Source organism: Biomphalaria glabrata, chromosome 6 (assembly GCF_947242115.1).
Source record: "Biomphalaria glabrata chromosome 6, xgBioGlab47.1, whole genome shotgun sequence".
In the NCBI taxonomy this organism is placed as follows: Eukaryota; Metazoa; Mollusca; class Gastropoda; family Planorbidae; genus Biomphalaria; species Biomphalaria glabrata.
In genome coordinates this window covers 50,832,309-50,849,560 of record NC_074716.1, presented here as the reverse complement: position 1 = coordinate 50,849,560, position 17,252 = coordinate 50,832,309, and the positions used below count along the sequence as shown (strand labels likewise).

Below are 17,252 nucleotides of genomic sequence, written 5' to 3'. Positions count from 1 at the left end.
TAATTAAACTATAACAAACTTTTTCATAACTTTTTTTTTTTTTGGGGGGGGGGGGGGGTGATGGGTGATCTAGCACTAGCTATAATCATTCGACTGTATGCATACGGCTCTAACTAATTCTTTTAGCATTGTAGAACATAATAAAATCAGTAATAAAGAAGATGTTTCATACATAAGCTTTAATGTACAATAAAATTTGAAAAAAAAAAAAGATGTCTAAATAAATATGTGTACTTGTATTTTTGCCTTGAATTAAAACCTTTACCTGGTAGTTAAAAAAAATTATATTAACTTTTTATATAACGGAGAATCTTACTTATACTTTTAAAGTTTAAAATCTCATAAATTTTAAATTTCAGATTTAGAATTTCACATTCAGATCTAGTAACCAAAAAAAAAAAAGAAACGAAATTGTTGGAGTCTTATGAAACGTTTGACCTGTGTAACTATTTTGGTGTAAAGTACATGCTTGACTAACCATGCCAATGTTCTATTGACCACTCACTAACACTATCGCATAACCGTTCAACTCGCGAGGACAAAAACAGGGTGGTCTTGTCATTTTGGGCTGCACACTACTTTTCACTAGGCCTACATGTGTACGTCTATCTGACCAGGGCTGTTGAAATCAGTCGGACCCACAGTCTATTACCTTTTGGGCAGGGAGGATGTGTAACTATTTTAGTATAAAGATAGATCTACGAACACGCTTGACCAACCAAGCCTGTGTGTTATTTTCTTGTCTGACCACTCGACAGCAAACACTATTGCATAACAAGCGATGAAAAAAAATGCAGGGTAGTCTTGTAGTATCATCGACTACAAACGTACAGTACACTAGGCCTACGGGTTATTAAAATCAGTCGGACATAGTCTATTTACTTTTTGGTCAGGGAGGGTGTGGATTAAGATGTGTTTTTTTTTCTAGAGTTGGTTATCCTAATGCTTTTAGATCTACAGGCCTAACTGTCAATTTAGACCTAGATCTCAATGATAGGCCTATGTCTTAAGACTATAATATATTATAACGTACGTTTCGGCTTTATCTAAAGTTTAAGCTATAAAAAGGTGTACTTGATGTTCCTGCAGTTAATACATTATTGTTTGCCGCAAATGAATTGATTAAAACCACTAAATATTGACCTAACTCGCTTATCAGACTCCCACTAGAAACAGAAATTAAACACCACCACGTGGCTCACAAAAAAATTCGGAACAACCCCATTCATGTTACTGCATAGAAGCTTTTGGCACAAATGTCAGGTATTGACTCTGATAACTTCTAGTTTACCCTCTTCAAATGTCAGATATTGACTCTGATAACTTCTAGTTTACCCTCTTCAAATGTCAGATATTGACTCTGATAACTTCTAGATTACCCTCTTCAAATGTCAGATATTGACTGATAACTTCTAGCTTACCCTCTTCAAATGTCAGATATTGACTCTGATAACTTCTAGTTTACCCTCTTCAAATGTCAGATATTGACTCTGATAACTTCTAGTTTACCCTCTTCAAATGTCAGATATTGACTCTGATAACTTCTAGTTTACCCTCTTTAAATGTCAGATATTGACTCTGATAACTTCTAGTTTACCCTCTTCAAATGTCAGATATTGACTCTGATAACTTCTAGCTTACCCTCTTCAAATGCAGACTGACAAAATAGTTGTTAACTGCATCATTCTTTGATAATCAAAGTTATTGATATCACATGACCAGATAAAAGGGATGTGTGTCTCAATCGCTACTACATGTTGAAAAATTTTACAAATTTTAATTAAACTTTCTAGTTTGTAACTAAAAAAAAAAAAATTAAACTACGATTTAAGGACAATTTTTTTTCTAGTTAAACTTTGGCCTTAATTATTTTTTTTTAAGTTAAACTAAAAGTTTCGAACTTTTTAGTTAACTTTTGCCCATCACTACTTATAAATACGAACGTACTTAATAATCATTGAATACAAATAACCTTAGAATGTATTACCTAACTAAAATGTCTATTAGAGCATGGAATGGGTTGCCTGAGCTAGCCAGGAAAACCAGTCACTTGGCAGAGTTTAAGTCATTGGTTAATATGCATGACTAAATGCATGACGCGTAGGACGTAATCATCTTCTTTTTTTGAAGTAACGTCTGTATTATATAAGATAAGATAAGAAACAAGAAATTATGTTAATAAATTTTTGATGTTTTTTTTTTCTTTCACAGCAATTTCCTATAGTCCCAATGAACGGTCGAATGCCTGTACCAAGGGACGCAGCTCCATTAACTCCGTATAGTAAGTTAGAGTTTAAAATACAGTTATACTTATTTATCATATCTACATAAGTAGTCTAAGATAAAATGTTATCAATACTTTCGATAAATTTCCGATTCTTGCAAGATGGACAATTGTATCATGTCCCTCTGGCAATAACACCCTAGATTCTCTTTGGTTGAACTGGTTAATACTGTGGACATTCTGGTTATAAAGATATCAAAACAAAGACATTCTTAACCCCTTTATGACCATACACACACACACACAGATTATGTGTGACCCTTACAATGCAAGGAGTCATGGTGGCTGAGTGGTAAGGCACTTGGCTTCCAAACTAGTGGTACCTGGTTTGAATCCTGGTGAATACTGAGATTTTTTTTATTTCAGGATCTTTGGGCTCTAGAAGGTATCTGACATTAATTAGGGAAAAGTAAAGGTCGTTGTGCTTGCCTCGTGACATCCTCGTGAGCCGTGGGCTACAGGAACAGAGGACCTTAACATCATCTGCCCTATAGAAAGGGAATTTTAATTTAATTTTTTATTTCCTTACAATGCCAGGGTTCGAAAAGCACAATGGTTAAGTTAAACTCATTCTCTTAAATACTTTTCATTAAAAAATGGAACTATTCGTTGTCGATTTAAAGACCTAACATTTTCTTCTTTGTCAAGAAATTAGTGTTTCTAATGCCTTTTTTAATTTACTGTAACAGCTATTTTAATAATAATTAGAGTCGTCTTCGAGTCCGAAGATTGATGAGGAATGCAGAATTTCCGTGGCTACGCATTCCCAGCTGTGACCTACAGCTATTTTAATTCCTTATCATTAGCCACAAAATATGGCCACTATGTAACCACTAATTTGGCCATGTAGTCACTAATTTGGCCATGTAGCCACTAATTTAGTTATGTAGCCACTAATTTGGACAGTAACGATGTCAGTGATATGGCTCTTAATGTAGCCTCTGACCATGAACATAGTCACAAATTTAGCCAGTAATGTAGCCACTAATTTAATCAATAATGTAGCCACAAAGAAATCTACTAGTGTCATTTTTAATCCCTCATTTGAGAACCATTGTTTATTTTTAAGTACGATTTCAGCACTGCACATCCTAAATCTTCGGACTCCAAGACATTGCCATTTTTCAACATCCTTTATTATCTTATATTATATTATCATGTATTATAAGACCTTATTTCTGAATCCCAGAACTTGAAACTCTTCTTTCAACAGATCAGCAGGCTGCTCTCTGGCATCAGCAGGCTTTGAGGGCACGTCTTGCCCAGCTTCAGGATTTGTACGTCAGGTCCAGAGGTCAGTAAAACATAATGAACCAGTCTTTTTGTCTTGCTTAGCATTGCATCTTATGTTATATTTTATCTTACGATGTTGGATATAGATAGTAAATGGACCTCATTCACCAAAAACGAACGGTCACGTGATTATATTAATAAGGTATAGTACTCCCATGGCGCATGATAACCAGTGTTTTTTTTTTTCTATAGTGTATTTGATTACGTTTTATGATTGGTAAAAAGGCCCATGAATCTCGTCATTCGTTGTAGACATATACTAAGATTTTTAAATATTTTAGCAAGCTTATAAGATTTAGGCAGATTTTTTTTTATTAGAACGTGTGAAAGTTATGCAAGACAAATTAATCTACAGCTGGTATTTATAGAGATTTGACGCAACTATTGTTGTTGTTTTTTTGTTGTCTGTCTGTTGTCTGTCTCTTGTTTGCCCAAAGTTTTTTCTCTTCTTCTCTTGCAGTTTAATTGATTGTTGTTCTCTGTACAGATCGATTTCGTTTTGCTTTCTTGTCAACTTTTTAAAACGTCTGGCCTCGTGGAGAGCTTATTAAGTCTTTTATTACAAAGCTTCTATCAACTCACTCTGTCCGTCTGTCTGTCAAGTGCAGTTTTTTTTTTAAATTGGTTCTCTCACTTCCCGTTGTCGGATTAAGTGGATACTTCGCAGAATTGTTCATTGTTCCTAGCAAAACAAGAATCTATCAAGAAATTAATTATTTAATTAAATAGTGGCAATTTTATTAATTCTGTGTGATATCGAAAAAGTATATAGTATTAAACAAATAGGGTGCAAAGGTGGAGTCATTTTTCTTAGATATGCTTTGTTTTTTTGTTTTATTTTTTTATCGCTTTCTCTGTCAGCTTCTTCTTTTGCCTGGTACTGTTCCTTGCAGGAAAGTCTTTGCGAGCTCATAAGCTCTTAGGCCCCAATTCAAACTTTATGCTTGTTTTGTTATGGCTTAGTTTTTAGTCATACTTGTGAGTTCTCTTAGAAGCAAGATACATATTACTGTTAGAATCTACCTGTTTTTTTTTATATATTCTACAAACAAAAGATAAATGTGTAAATAGATATGTAGGCGTAGCAGTAATGAACAAACGGACAATAGTTCTGTCAATAGGAAGTATCTCCAGGTTTATATATTGGTCTACCAGTTAGTAAATTGTTTATTTTATTCAAGTTTCAAATCTTAAACCATATTTTAATCCTTGATTTTATCCAGCATAGTTTTATATGCTAGAGCTAGACAGTGCTTTAGCCATGAGTGTATGACTTTCAATGTGTTAAGTCATTTAAGACACGTTGAAATTCACCTATTTGTCAAGCAACGTGCATGTTTGACCCTACAGGTTACCCAATCCGACACACACCTTGTGTCAGCTGTAGGCGAATGAAGCCAGTAGTGAGCCTCCCAGCACCCGGGGTGCCAAGACCTTATTTCGCCAGACAATTCCAGGCGCCCTATCTGCTTTCCCGGGCCAACAAGCCCTATCCTCAGGCCAGGCTGGATAAGCCCTATCCTCAGATCAGGCTGGATAAGACGTATCCTCAGATCAGGATGGATAAGCCCTATCCTCAGATCAGGCTGGATAAGTCCTATCCCCGGGGGCTCAACCTATACACCTCCCCGAGGCCGGTCATGATCGCTAGAAATCCGTACAGCTCTTTAACGTCGTCAGGTAGAAATGTTGATTTTATCCCTCATTCTAACTCCAGGCGATGATCGAACTAAAGCATTACCTCCCCTGCCTCTTATTCCTTGCCATATAATCTTAAACATCACTAACTGTCTCTGCATGCACTACTAATTAACCTTATAAAGGCTTGAAATTACTTCAACTAATTCTCGAGTAGGATAACATCCCTTCCCCCAGTGTTGACTAGGCACATAGAGAGTCTGTAAATCTAGATCTGTATATCAACTTCTTCACCTCCTTTACCTGTCCCATTAGTCTGTTGGATCGCTGGGGTACCACACATGATCTGACGACTGTCTCTCTCCATTCCTTCCAGTCTTTTGTTAGGATGGGCGTCTCTTTTATTTACAAACCTCGTCCATCTTTTAATGCTGTCCTCCCATCGCTTTCTCAGCTTCTTTTTTTTTGCCTGGTACTGTTCCTTGCAGGAAAGTCATAGCGAGCTCATGAGCTCTTAGGCCCCAATATGAACTGTATGCGTACTATAAACTGTAGGCTCTACTATAAACTGTATGCGTACTATAAACTGTATGCGTACTATAAACTGTATGCGTACTATAAACTGTAGGTCCAACTATAAACTATAGATGAATTTTAGGCCCCACTATGAACTGTAGACCGTACTATAAACTGTAGGCGAGATTCGGCTGGGTCATTTGTCCGCGTGACCACTGGTTGGTTAATGCAGGGTCAGTCAGCACTACCAGATGGAAATATTATTTCCTTTAGGTGTGGGGTGGGGTGGGAGGCTAATATGATCTTGGGTTGTTTTTTTTTTGTTTGTTTTACCAAGTGGAACGTCCTTGGTTCGTACCCTTGGAAGTGCTGGCTACGTTCTTAGATAGAAACATTATTTCTGTATATTATTAAACCTTTTATGCTGCCATCTCTTTCGTAAGCGCCTTCCAATATCTCGTATGTCAAGAGAGAGAGAGAGTGAAAACAATGCTGAATATGTAAACGCAGGGCCGGATTTACGACAGTGCAAGGCTGTGAAGCCTCCCAAAACCTCATCTTTTAAAGGGACCTCCAAATTAAAAAAAATATTTTAAACACAATATGTACACAATATTACGTTTAAGAAAATGGAGGCGCGGTGGCTGAGTGGTAAAGCGCTTGGCTTCCAAACCGGGGGTCTTGGGTTCGAATCCTTGCGAAGACTGAAATGTTTAATTTCGGGATCTTATGAGCGCCTCTAATGGGTACCTGACATTACTTGGGGAAAAGTAAAGACGTCACATTAGTTAGGAAAAAGGAAAGACCTTATTGCGCTGGTCACATGACACCCTCGCTAACCGTGGGCCACAGAAACAGATGACCTTGACATCGTCTGCCCTATAGATCGCAAGGTATAGCCATATAAACGTGTATACAAACTTCACTACTGCTTACACCAGAAACATGTCCACACACTTCATAACATGGCAGCTTTTCTTTCTTTCTTCACAAATATAACAAGGTTTTAGATTTATTATTCTAAATAAGTGCATTTATATTGCGGCCTGCACAAAAACTCTGCACAGGGCATCCACTTACTGAAATCCGGCACTGCGTATATGCAGTAAATGTAATAGGTGCTTATGTCTCTATGTTATGACTTGCTTGTCCATTTATTATTAATGAATAATAATTAATTAATTTGTCAGTAAACGATTCAGTAATATTCTTTGGCATGAGCGATAGCCCAGACCCATCGTCAAAGAAGGCCTCAACACTGACCTGCGACGTCACAACCTGTGGGGGAGTGGAGACCAATACCTCGTTGCCACGGCGTGCATCCTTGTGACATGGCAACGAGCTTTTGGCTCAAACTGCCCACAGGTAGCTACTTTGCAGGATAGTGTTCAGGTTCTCTATGATGATTGGTCTCGGCTAAAGTTACTAAATACCATGAAAAAAATGGACATACACCTTCCTATAATATTCAATAGAAATGACTTACGGATCTGTGCAGCCCACAGAATATGGTGAAAGGTTTACTTGTCCTATAATGAAATTAACACCCTCAATATGATTTAATGTTTTGGCCAATGTCAGTGTCATTAGGTATACTATATAATTACGTATGGTAACAATAGCTACTAACCGCATGTTACTAAATTTAAAAAAAAAATCATCAACATGTTTAGTTACATTTCAAGGACACTTTTGTAAAAAAAAAAATTTAAAACAATTTATTAACACTTTTTTTTTATTGTGTATGGAGGTATGGTGTCTGAGCTTTAAAGCGGTAAATGGGTCCCGGGTTCGAATCCTGTTGAAGACTTGAGATTTTTAATTTCGGGATCTTTGGGCGCCTCTGAGTCCACCCAGCTCAAATAGGTACCTGACATTAGTTGGGGAAAAGTAAAGGCCGTTGGTCGTTTCACTGGCCACAGAAACAGATGACGTTGACATCATCTGCCTTATAGACTACACGTTCGGATAGGGGAACTTTGTATTTAAAAAAATATTCATATAATTGTTGCCAATTCTAAAACCATTTCTCAAATACTCAAATTTATCTTAAATTTAAAGTTTCAAATACCAATATGCAATGATATAACAGAATTATTCACAAGGGTGTTTAACCAATAGACAGACTACAACTGGCCCCCAACTGCCTTTCACCGACGCCTAAAAGAATAGCAAAACTTTTATGCAGATTTTATAAATTCTGTTTTGTTACCGCTCCTAAAAGATCTTATCATCTTATCTTATATTATACAGACGTTACTTCAAAAAAGAAGATGATTACGTCCTACGCGTCATGCTTTTAGTCATGCATATTAACCAATGACTTAAATTCTGCCAAGTCACTGGTTTTCCTGTCTAGCTCAGGCAACCCAATCCATGCTCTAATAGCGCTAGGGAAGAAGGAGTATTTGTACAAATTTGTCTTGGCATATGGGATGAGGAATGTGCCTTTAAACATCTTGTACAGCCATATAAACGTGTATACAAAGACAGATTGATTATATTTTTATATACATGGCTTTCTTTGTGACGGTACACACCGGAACGGCGTACCGGCACCTTTTTGAATGTGGGGAAAGTTAGGCAATCAATCAATATATATTGTGTTAGGGACCGACAAACAGACAGACCTCAAAAACTAGTAGTTTCTTTAACTACATGTCGAGTTCAATTCTAAAGAGTAACTTTTGTAAAAATATATTCATATAATAATTACTAATCGTGAAACATTATTAAGACATGTAAATTTTAAATAATCTAATATTATTTCTGGTGTCTTGTAAGCATATTTGATACTTTAATAACAAGTTTAGCGAAACCGCTGTTGCTTTGAACTAATTATCAATAATTGTCACATACACATGTATCGCCCTTGTTAAGGATAATCTAAGAGACGCCTATTAAGAGATAAGCGTATAATTTTAAGAAATAAGAGACGTAGAAGGAAACTCACGTTTCTGGACTCTGTATTGACCATAGGTCAACTTCCTCCAAGAATGATGGAAGCAGCCCAGGCCATCCAGCAGGACCTTCAGCAAAGGGAGAGCAATCCGTACAGGTCAGTGGAATATATCAAGAACCCTAACACTAAATGTATTTTTATTCTGGTTTTGTAAAAAAAAAAATTATATTTATTTAGTGTTTCAGGTAGAAATGGTTCTATTATATAAATATTAGATAAGAACCATAGTTACTATTATTTATAAAATTATAATAGGGTGTTATTTTGTGCATAAATATTTTATTTATATTCTGTTACAAAAGTAACATGATTTATGCAAAGACATTTTGACAGTACTTTCATAATATTCTATATCAAAAGGGACATTATATGTATTGAAGTATTTTATAACATACGCTACAGAGTCACTATCCATATAACCGTTGGCAAACTCTGGTGACAGCAATCACATCATAAGATCCTCAAAAATTGTGAAGATCCAAATGCAGGCAAATGAATAGCAAGATAGGATATTAGTAGAGACGCTGGAATGACAAGATGAAGGAATATATGGACTGATATGCAATGAGACAAGTAACAGCTGGTAGACTAAGGGACACATTACAGCTGGTAGACTAAGGGACACATTACAGCTGGTAGACCAAATGACACATTACAGCTGGTAGACCAAATGACACATTACAGCTGGTAGACTAAGAGACACATTACAGCTGGTAGACCAAATGACACATTACAGCTGGTAGACTAAGGGACACATTACAACTGGTAGACCAAATGACACATTACAGCTGGTAGACTAAGAGACACATTACAACTGGTAGACTAAGAGACTCATTACAGCTGATAGACTAAGAGACACATTAAAGCTGGTAGACCAAGGGACACATTACAGCTGGTAGACTAAGAGACACATTAAAGCTGGTAGACCAAGGGACACATTACAGCTGGTAGATTAAGAGACACATTACAGCTGGTAGACTAAGAGACACATTACAGCTGGTAGACTAAGAGACACATTACAGCTGGTAGACTAAGAGACGCTACAACTACAGCTGGTAGACTAATGACTAAGGGGCACATTACAGCTGTAAGACTAAGGCACAAACAACAGCTAGCAGGCTAAGGACACATTACAGATGGGAAACTAAGGAATAAACAACAGCTGGAAGACTAAATGACACATGACCAGGGACACCTTAAGGCGGGTAGACTAAATGACACATGACCAGGGACACCTTAAGGCGGGTAGACTAAATGAGACATGACCAGGGACACCTTAAGGCGGGTAGACTAAATGACACATGACCAGGGACACCTTAAGGCGGGTAGACTAAATGACACATGACCAGGGACACCTTAAGGCGTGTAGACTAAATGACACATGACCAGGGACACCTTAAGGCGGGTAGACTAAATGAGACATGACCAGGGACACCTTAAGGCGGGTAGACTAAATGACACATGACCAGGGACACCTTAAGGCGGGTAGACTAAATGACACATGACCAGGGACACCTTAAGGCGGGTAGACTAAATGACACATGACCAGGGACACTTTATGGCGGGTAGACTATATGACACATGACCAGGGACACTTTAATGCGGGTAGACTATATGCGTTGTGTAAGTCATACCCAGCGAGGATGATTCTGAAGATCCTACTCTTTTCATTATACGTGTCCTTGGGGGAGCTACCTTTAGGGTCACCATTGTTGCGCCTTAGACAACTTTGCACCATCAATCGGTTTTCTCATCTGCTTGTTTTTTTATCCGATCCGATCTTCACTAAACGACCGCTTCTTTTATTTTCCTCTATTTATTTATTTCTTGAGATTTTTTGAAACTAAAGTAAAATTTAAAAAATAAACTACTATAAACATTTAAAGTATTCATAAAATAACTTTCATATGCTTTATAGTGTGCCATCTGGTCGACGCTACGGTAACCCCTACAACAGTCTACCCCAGCAGACGCCTATGTATCTACCACCTCAAGGTCAGTATTATCCTGTGCACCCTCTCACCATAGTCCCAATACTAAACACTAAATATTAATGCATGGTCAGGACTGTCTTGTAGCTCCATCATTAGCTTTCTATTAAATAAACTTAGTAAGGTGGGGAAGGGGTCTATGGGGTCAGTTAGGTGGGAAAGGTGTCTTATGGGGTCAGTTAGATGGGAAAGGGGTCCTATGGGGTCAGTTAGGTGGGGAAGGGGTCTTATGGGGTCAGTTAGGTGGGGAAGGGGTCTTATGGGGTCAGTTAGGTGGGGAAGGGGTCTTATGGGGTCCCAGCCCCTGTGGTTCCGCCACCGTACTTTCAACTTAGAATGACAGCAAATCTTTTCAATGTAATAGCCAACATCGTGGTACATTGAGATGTATATCTTATACAATCAAATCAGGTTTATTGAAGTAGCTGCTCTTTCGGTCTGCTTTTAAAAGAACTAAAACATTCGTTTGTTTGTGTATTCGGAACAGCCGGTTATTCTCATCAAAATGATTGCGTTTGGTATTGTAATAACACATTATTATATTCCGATTAACCGGACTGCTTGCACTTTTGAGATTGCCGCAAGACTTCGTTTTGAGAGTTGTGCTGCTCACACAATCAAACAGACATTTGCATTTTGAAGTAACGTATGATCTGAAGGTTGGGATGTGCCTCTAACACAATAAAGAATCGCAGTGTTGACATTTCTTTTAAAAGATTAACATCTTCAAACTCAAACCTATGAAATAAATATTCCATAGATTAATAAATGTGTACTGTGTATATTTAAATCAACCATAAATCCTTTACATAAATCATTTAACTAGTAAAATAGCTCGCCTGACAAAGAATACTGCATATAACATAAAAAGTCTCAGTCTTCAAGATTCGAACCTGGGACCATCGGTTCGGAAATCAAGCGCTTTATAGATTTTATAGAAATTATCTTATCTTCTTATCTTATCTTCTTATCTTATCTTATATAATACAGACGTTACTTCAAAAAAGAAGATGATTACGTCCTACGCGTCATGCATTTAGTCATGCCTATTAACCAATGACTTAAATTCTGCCAAGTCACTGGTTTTCCTGGCTAGCTCAGGCAACCCATTCCATGCTCTAATAGCACTAGGGAAGAAGGAGTATTTGTACAAATTTGTCCTAGCATAGATGTCTTCTTTAACATTGCCTTTCTAGATCTACTGGTCTTCTCTATTTCCACTTTGCTTTATATACACTTTTCTATTCTATAAATGAAAATATTGCATGAATTTAATTTGATGTTTATTATTATTTCACTATTTGATTTAACAGGAGCCAGAGTGCCTGAAGCCAGGACCCCATGGGATCTCGATCCTTTCAACCAGCAACAAAACCCCTTCGGCCAACAGCAGAATTCTGGGTACATGAGTGATCCCAGAGCTTCCGAAAATTACAACAGAGAAAGACAACTCCTGGCAATGGCTGTCTTTAAGGTAATAATATAAAAGGCATGAGTTATAGAACTTTGTGGTAGTCAAGAGAAGGGAAATGAGAGCAAAGGGAAGGAACTCGTTTAGCATTCATCAGTTTTGCATTCTCTCAATGCCAGCATTCCTGCTCCCTTTAATTTTAAAAAGGCCTTAAATTGTTTAACAAAGAATTAATGAGCTTAATTTCTTGTCCAAGAAATAGGGAGTAAATTATTTACAGCTCTGTTTACAAAGCGGCACCCTAATGTGGGTTTCATTGCCACACAATCTATATATTTTACAAATCTCTTAGGGACCATTTTGGTCGTTGTGCTAGGCAATGTCGTTCGTTAACTGTTGGCCAATAGAAACATAAGCTTAACATTATCTGCCCTATAGTTCACAAGGTCTGAAATGAGAACATTACATTATTAGATACAATTCTTCAGACTTCCTAAACTGGTCACCGGATTTTTTAAAAATTCAAAATCTAGTTCCAGTGTAACATTATTTGTTGTGGAAGACCTAACATTTTTACAGGTTGAAACTTCGACGATTTGTTAGGTTTTCGAACTGAGCTGATGACACAGTTGTTCAGAGAGGCACACTGCCTGTTTCTGATGACACAGTTGTTTAGAGAGACACACTGCCTGTTTCTGATGACACAGTTGTTTAGAGAGACACACTGCCTGTTTCTGATGACACAGTTGTTTAGAGAGACACACTGCCTGTTTCTGATGACACAGTTGTTTAGAGAGACACACTGCCTGTTTCTGATGACACAGTTGTTTAGAGAGACACACTGCCTGTTTCTGATGACACAGTTGTTTAGAGAGACACACTGCCTGTTTCTGATGACACAGTTGTTTAGAGAGACACACTGCCTGTTTCTGATGACACAGTTGTTTAGAGAGACACACTGCCTGTTTCTGATGACACAGTTGTTTAGAGAGACACACTGCCTGTTTCTGATGACACAGTTGTTTAGAGAGACACACTGTCTGTTTCTGATGACACAGTTGTTTAGAGAGACACACTGCCTGTTTCTGATGAAACAGTTGTTTAGAGAGACACACTGCCTGTTTCTGATGAAACAGTTGTTTAGAGAGACACACTGCCTGTTTCTGATGACACAGTTGTTTAGAGAGACACACTGCCTGTTTCTGATGACACAGTTGTTTAGAGAGACACACTGCCTGTTTCTGATGCATCATGTACATTCTAGACATGAACAAACTACTCGGTCAATGCTACCATGGCTGCTCCGTGATGTCTAGCATTGTGAACTGTGTTCTAGCAAGGATTCTTGAAAAATATCGAAAAGCAGCCTTTGTCCATTAGTCTCACGGATTTCACCTTATCTTCTTATCTTATATAATACAGACGTTACTTCAAAAAAGAAGATGATTACGTCCTACGCGTCCTACGCGTCATGCATTCAGTCATGCATATTAACCAATGACTTAAATTCTGCCAAGTCACTGGTTTTCCTGGCTAGCTCAGGCAACCCATTCCATGCTCTAATAGCACTAGGGAAGAAGGAGTTTTTGTACAAATTTGTCCTAGCATATGGGACGAGGAATGTGCCTTTATCTTTGTGTCTTTCCGAGTATTTTATTATATTTTGTTTTTGTATTTGAAGATTATGGTTCTGTGTTTTATGTATAATTGCTAGATTGCTACTTTACTTTTGAGTCTTCTGTCCTGAAGGCTTTCTAAATTTAGCGATTATACTAAAGGTGTTACTTTAGTCAAATGTGAATATTCGTTTGTTATGAATCTCACTGCTCTATTTTGTGTCTGTTCCAGTTTCTTAATGTTTTCTTGAGTTGAGGGGTCTCAGACAGAAGATGCATATTTTATTATTGGACTAACTAAGGTTAAATAACATTCTAGTTTTATGTTCTTATTTGATTTATAGAAATTTCTTTTAATAAACCCTAATGCTTTGTTTGATTTTTTGATAGTTTCATCAATATGGGGATACCATGACAGTTTTTCATTTATAATAACACCTAGGTATTCGGCGTTTTTAGTCTGTGTTACTGGTTTACCATGAATAAGATAAGTGGAAATAATTTGTTGTCAATGACCTGAATGACGTTTTGGATATACGTAATGCTGTTGGTGTCATCAGTTCCTTACGTGACTGTCCCACGTGACCAGCGATTTCCTCCTTTGTGGGATCACAATGTACACACAAGTACAAATCCATTCGCGCATTACAGTCACAAGTTTGAGAAGATGTTTGTTTGGCGGATCTTGAAGTAACGACACCTGCTGAAACCAGACAAACTACACAGTGCCTGATCCTCGTTAAGCGTTTCTGATTTGTATTCTCATTGTTTCCATATACTCAGCTCGTTGCCCAGATGTTGCAGTCTGTCCAACTGAACATGGTTGCCACTTCATTGCAACATCAGCAGTCTCATTGACATATTCAGAAACCAACGTGACCAGGCTGAGGAACGTTTCAAGGATGACACCCTTAGTAAGGCGAGACCGCTGGCAGACAAACTACAAATTTTGTTTTGAGTTGGTGCTGCCGAGAATCGCAGGCGATAAGCAGCCCTAGCCAACACCACGTTCTAGGAATTTGAGAGTTATTACAGAACACGGTTTTATATTCCCTAGAACATAGTTTTACATTCCCTAGAACATGGTTTTACATTAACTAGAACATGGTTTTACACCTAGAACATGGTATCACATTCCCTAGAACATGGTTTTACATTCCCTAGAATATGGTTTTACATTCCTTAGAATATGGTTTTACATTTCTTAGAACATGGTTTTACATTCCCTAGAACATGGTTTTACATTTCCTAGAACATGGTTTAACATTTCTTAGAACATGGTTTTACATTCCCTAGAACATGGTTTACATTCCCTAGAACATAGTTTTACATTCCTTAGAATATGGTTTTACATTCCCTAGAACATGATTTTACATTCCCTAAAACATGGTTTTACATTCCCTAAAACATGGTTTTACATTCCCTAGAACATGGTTTTACATTTCTTAGAACATGGTTTTACATTCCCTAGAACATGGTTTTACATTCCCTAGAACATGGTTTTACATTCCCTAGAACATGGTTTTACATTCCCTAGAACATGGTTTTACATTCCCTAGAACATAGTTTAACATTCCCTAGAATATGGTTTTACATTCCTTAGAATATGGTTTTACATTTCTTAGATCATGGTTTTATCTAGAACATGGTTTTACATTCCCTAGAACATGGTTTTACATTCCCTAGAACATGGTTTTACATTCCCTAGAACATAGTTTTACATTCCCTAAAACATGGTTTTACATTCCCTAGAACATGGTTTTACATTCCCTAGAACATAGTTCTACATTCCCTAGAACATGGTTTTACATTCCTTAGAACCTAGAATATGGTTTTACATTCCCTAGAACATGGTTTTACATTCCCTAAAACATGGTTTTACATTCGCTAAAACATGGTTTTACATTCGCTAAAACATGGTTTTACATTCCCTATCTTGATTCTTTGCTTTCTTCATTAACGACTCGATTTTCAAGCAATAATAATGCTTAGCTCAGCTTGTTTTGTCTCCAGCCTAAAACGAGGCCGGAGCTGGAACGTGTGGAAATGAGAAGTTTACTTGCTGTCAGCTATTTCAAATGCGAGACTTAGAACTGGTTCGACTACTTATAGTCACAATCACAGGTTTCAAGTGTCGCCACGTTAGACACTGCTGACTTGTTGAAACATTGTCATCTCTTTCCGGCTGTTAAAAGAAACAATGTGTGCCACGTTTTCCAGTCACTACTCGTAGCATTGAGCGATCTCTCAGTATGCTGGGATCAAAAAATCAGAACCTGATTGCGGCTAACAATGAATGATGAAGGACTATCAGCACTGGTGTGGCCGTTGTTTGTACTCAGAGTTGCGGCAACTAAACTACACTAGCTCATGTTTAGTGATGTGTATGCAAAATAAAGCATACTATTGTTCAGATATTGGAAATCAATTGCAATAGCATAAAGTTGATTATGTTAACTTAATAATTTTAACATTTTGTTCGTCTTAAAATGGGTGACCTGTCTATGCATATTTAGGCAAGAATACATAAAAATACTTTTTTTACGTTGAATGCATTATTAGTCGATCAGTAGACTTGTGACTTTTTAAAATGTTAACTATTCCAAGCTGTCAGGTGCCAGGGGGTGTGAGCCAGGGGCGGACTGGCTATATGGGCATTCGGGCTAATGCCCGGTGGGCCTGTACCCAAATGGGTCTGCAAGGCCACCTATAGGTTCTCATGAATGCCACTATAGAATATAAATGTTTAAAGACCTTTTAATTTATACTATTCTGTTGTAAAAGGGACCCTCTGACTGCTCTGAGCGTCGTTTTTTTTTTAAATCTTTGACAGATTCTCTACAGTGTAATGCTTATTTAATCTAACACATTTTCCGAAATAATGTATTAGTCTACATCCGTAAACAGCGCTACTAGTAGACTTCATCCTTCATCCCACACTTTTAGCGATTAAAAAGCAACATAAGTATATTATATTTCTTAAAAAAGATACAAAGTTCATTGTATGCATGCGTTCAGTTATCGATACGTTATAAAACTTAACAGAATGATTTTGAGGACAGGTAGACCTATCTTATCTTATCTTATATAATACAGACGTTACTTCAAATGTGGATGTCCATCATATGATATACAATTTGTGGACCGGATTGTATAGAAATGACTGGGCCGATTTTAGTACCCAGTCCGCCTCTAGTGTGAGTCATGTCGACTTACAGTACACTGAATCTCACACCTGACGACCCCCGCTCAATTTAAATACACTTACAGGCTCAGCATCCCTAATATAAGATTCAATGTACATTTGTTTCTATAACGTAGCTACACTTGGTCATCATTACTCCCCTCGTACCCCGTCACCAAGCGTTATAGAACAGAAGTTCTCAAACTTTTTTGACCCGGTGGCCCCTTTATACAGTCAAAACTTGTCCACGGACCCTAAGTGAAAAAATTGCATAAATACATAGATGTAAAAAAAAAATGTAAAAAAAAAAAAGTAAGTTTCCAACTAATTTACATATTTAATTAGATCATCACGTGC

At 37.4% G+C, this 17,252-nt stretch overlaps 1 protein-coding gene across 6 annotated transcripts in view; it reads left to right on the top strand.

The window, feature by feature from the left end:
- LOC106070978 (uncharacterized) overlaps positions 1-17,252 on the top strand; it is an 86,467-nt gene that overhangs the window by 36,319 nt on the left and 32,896 nt on the right. For 5 of the 6 annotated variants that reach the window (XM_056031652.1, XM_056031651.1, XM_056031650.1 and 2 more), the window contains exons 6-11: positions 2,212-2,281; positions 3,498-3,578; positions 4,928-5,257; positions 8,711-8,789; positions 10,612-10,688; positions 11,998-12,158. In XM_056031652.1, coding sequence (XP_055887627.1) covers positions 2,212-2,281; positions 3,498-3,578; positions 4,928-5,257; positions 8,711-8,789; positions 10,612-10,688; positions 11,998-12,158 — 798 coding nt within the window. The remainder of the gene's footprint in view (positions 1-2,211; positions 2,282-3,497; positions 3,579-4,927; positions 5,258-8,710; positions 8,790-10,611; positions 10,689-11,997; positions 12,159-17,252) is intronic. The other variant, XM_056031654.1, reaches the window with a different exon arrangement.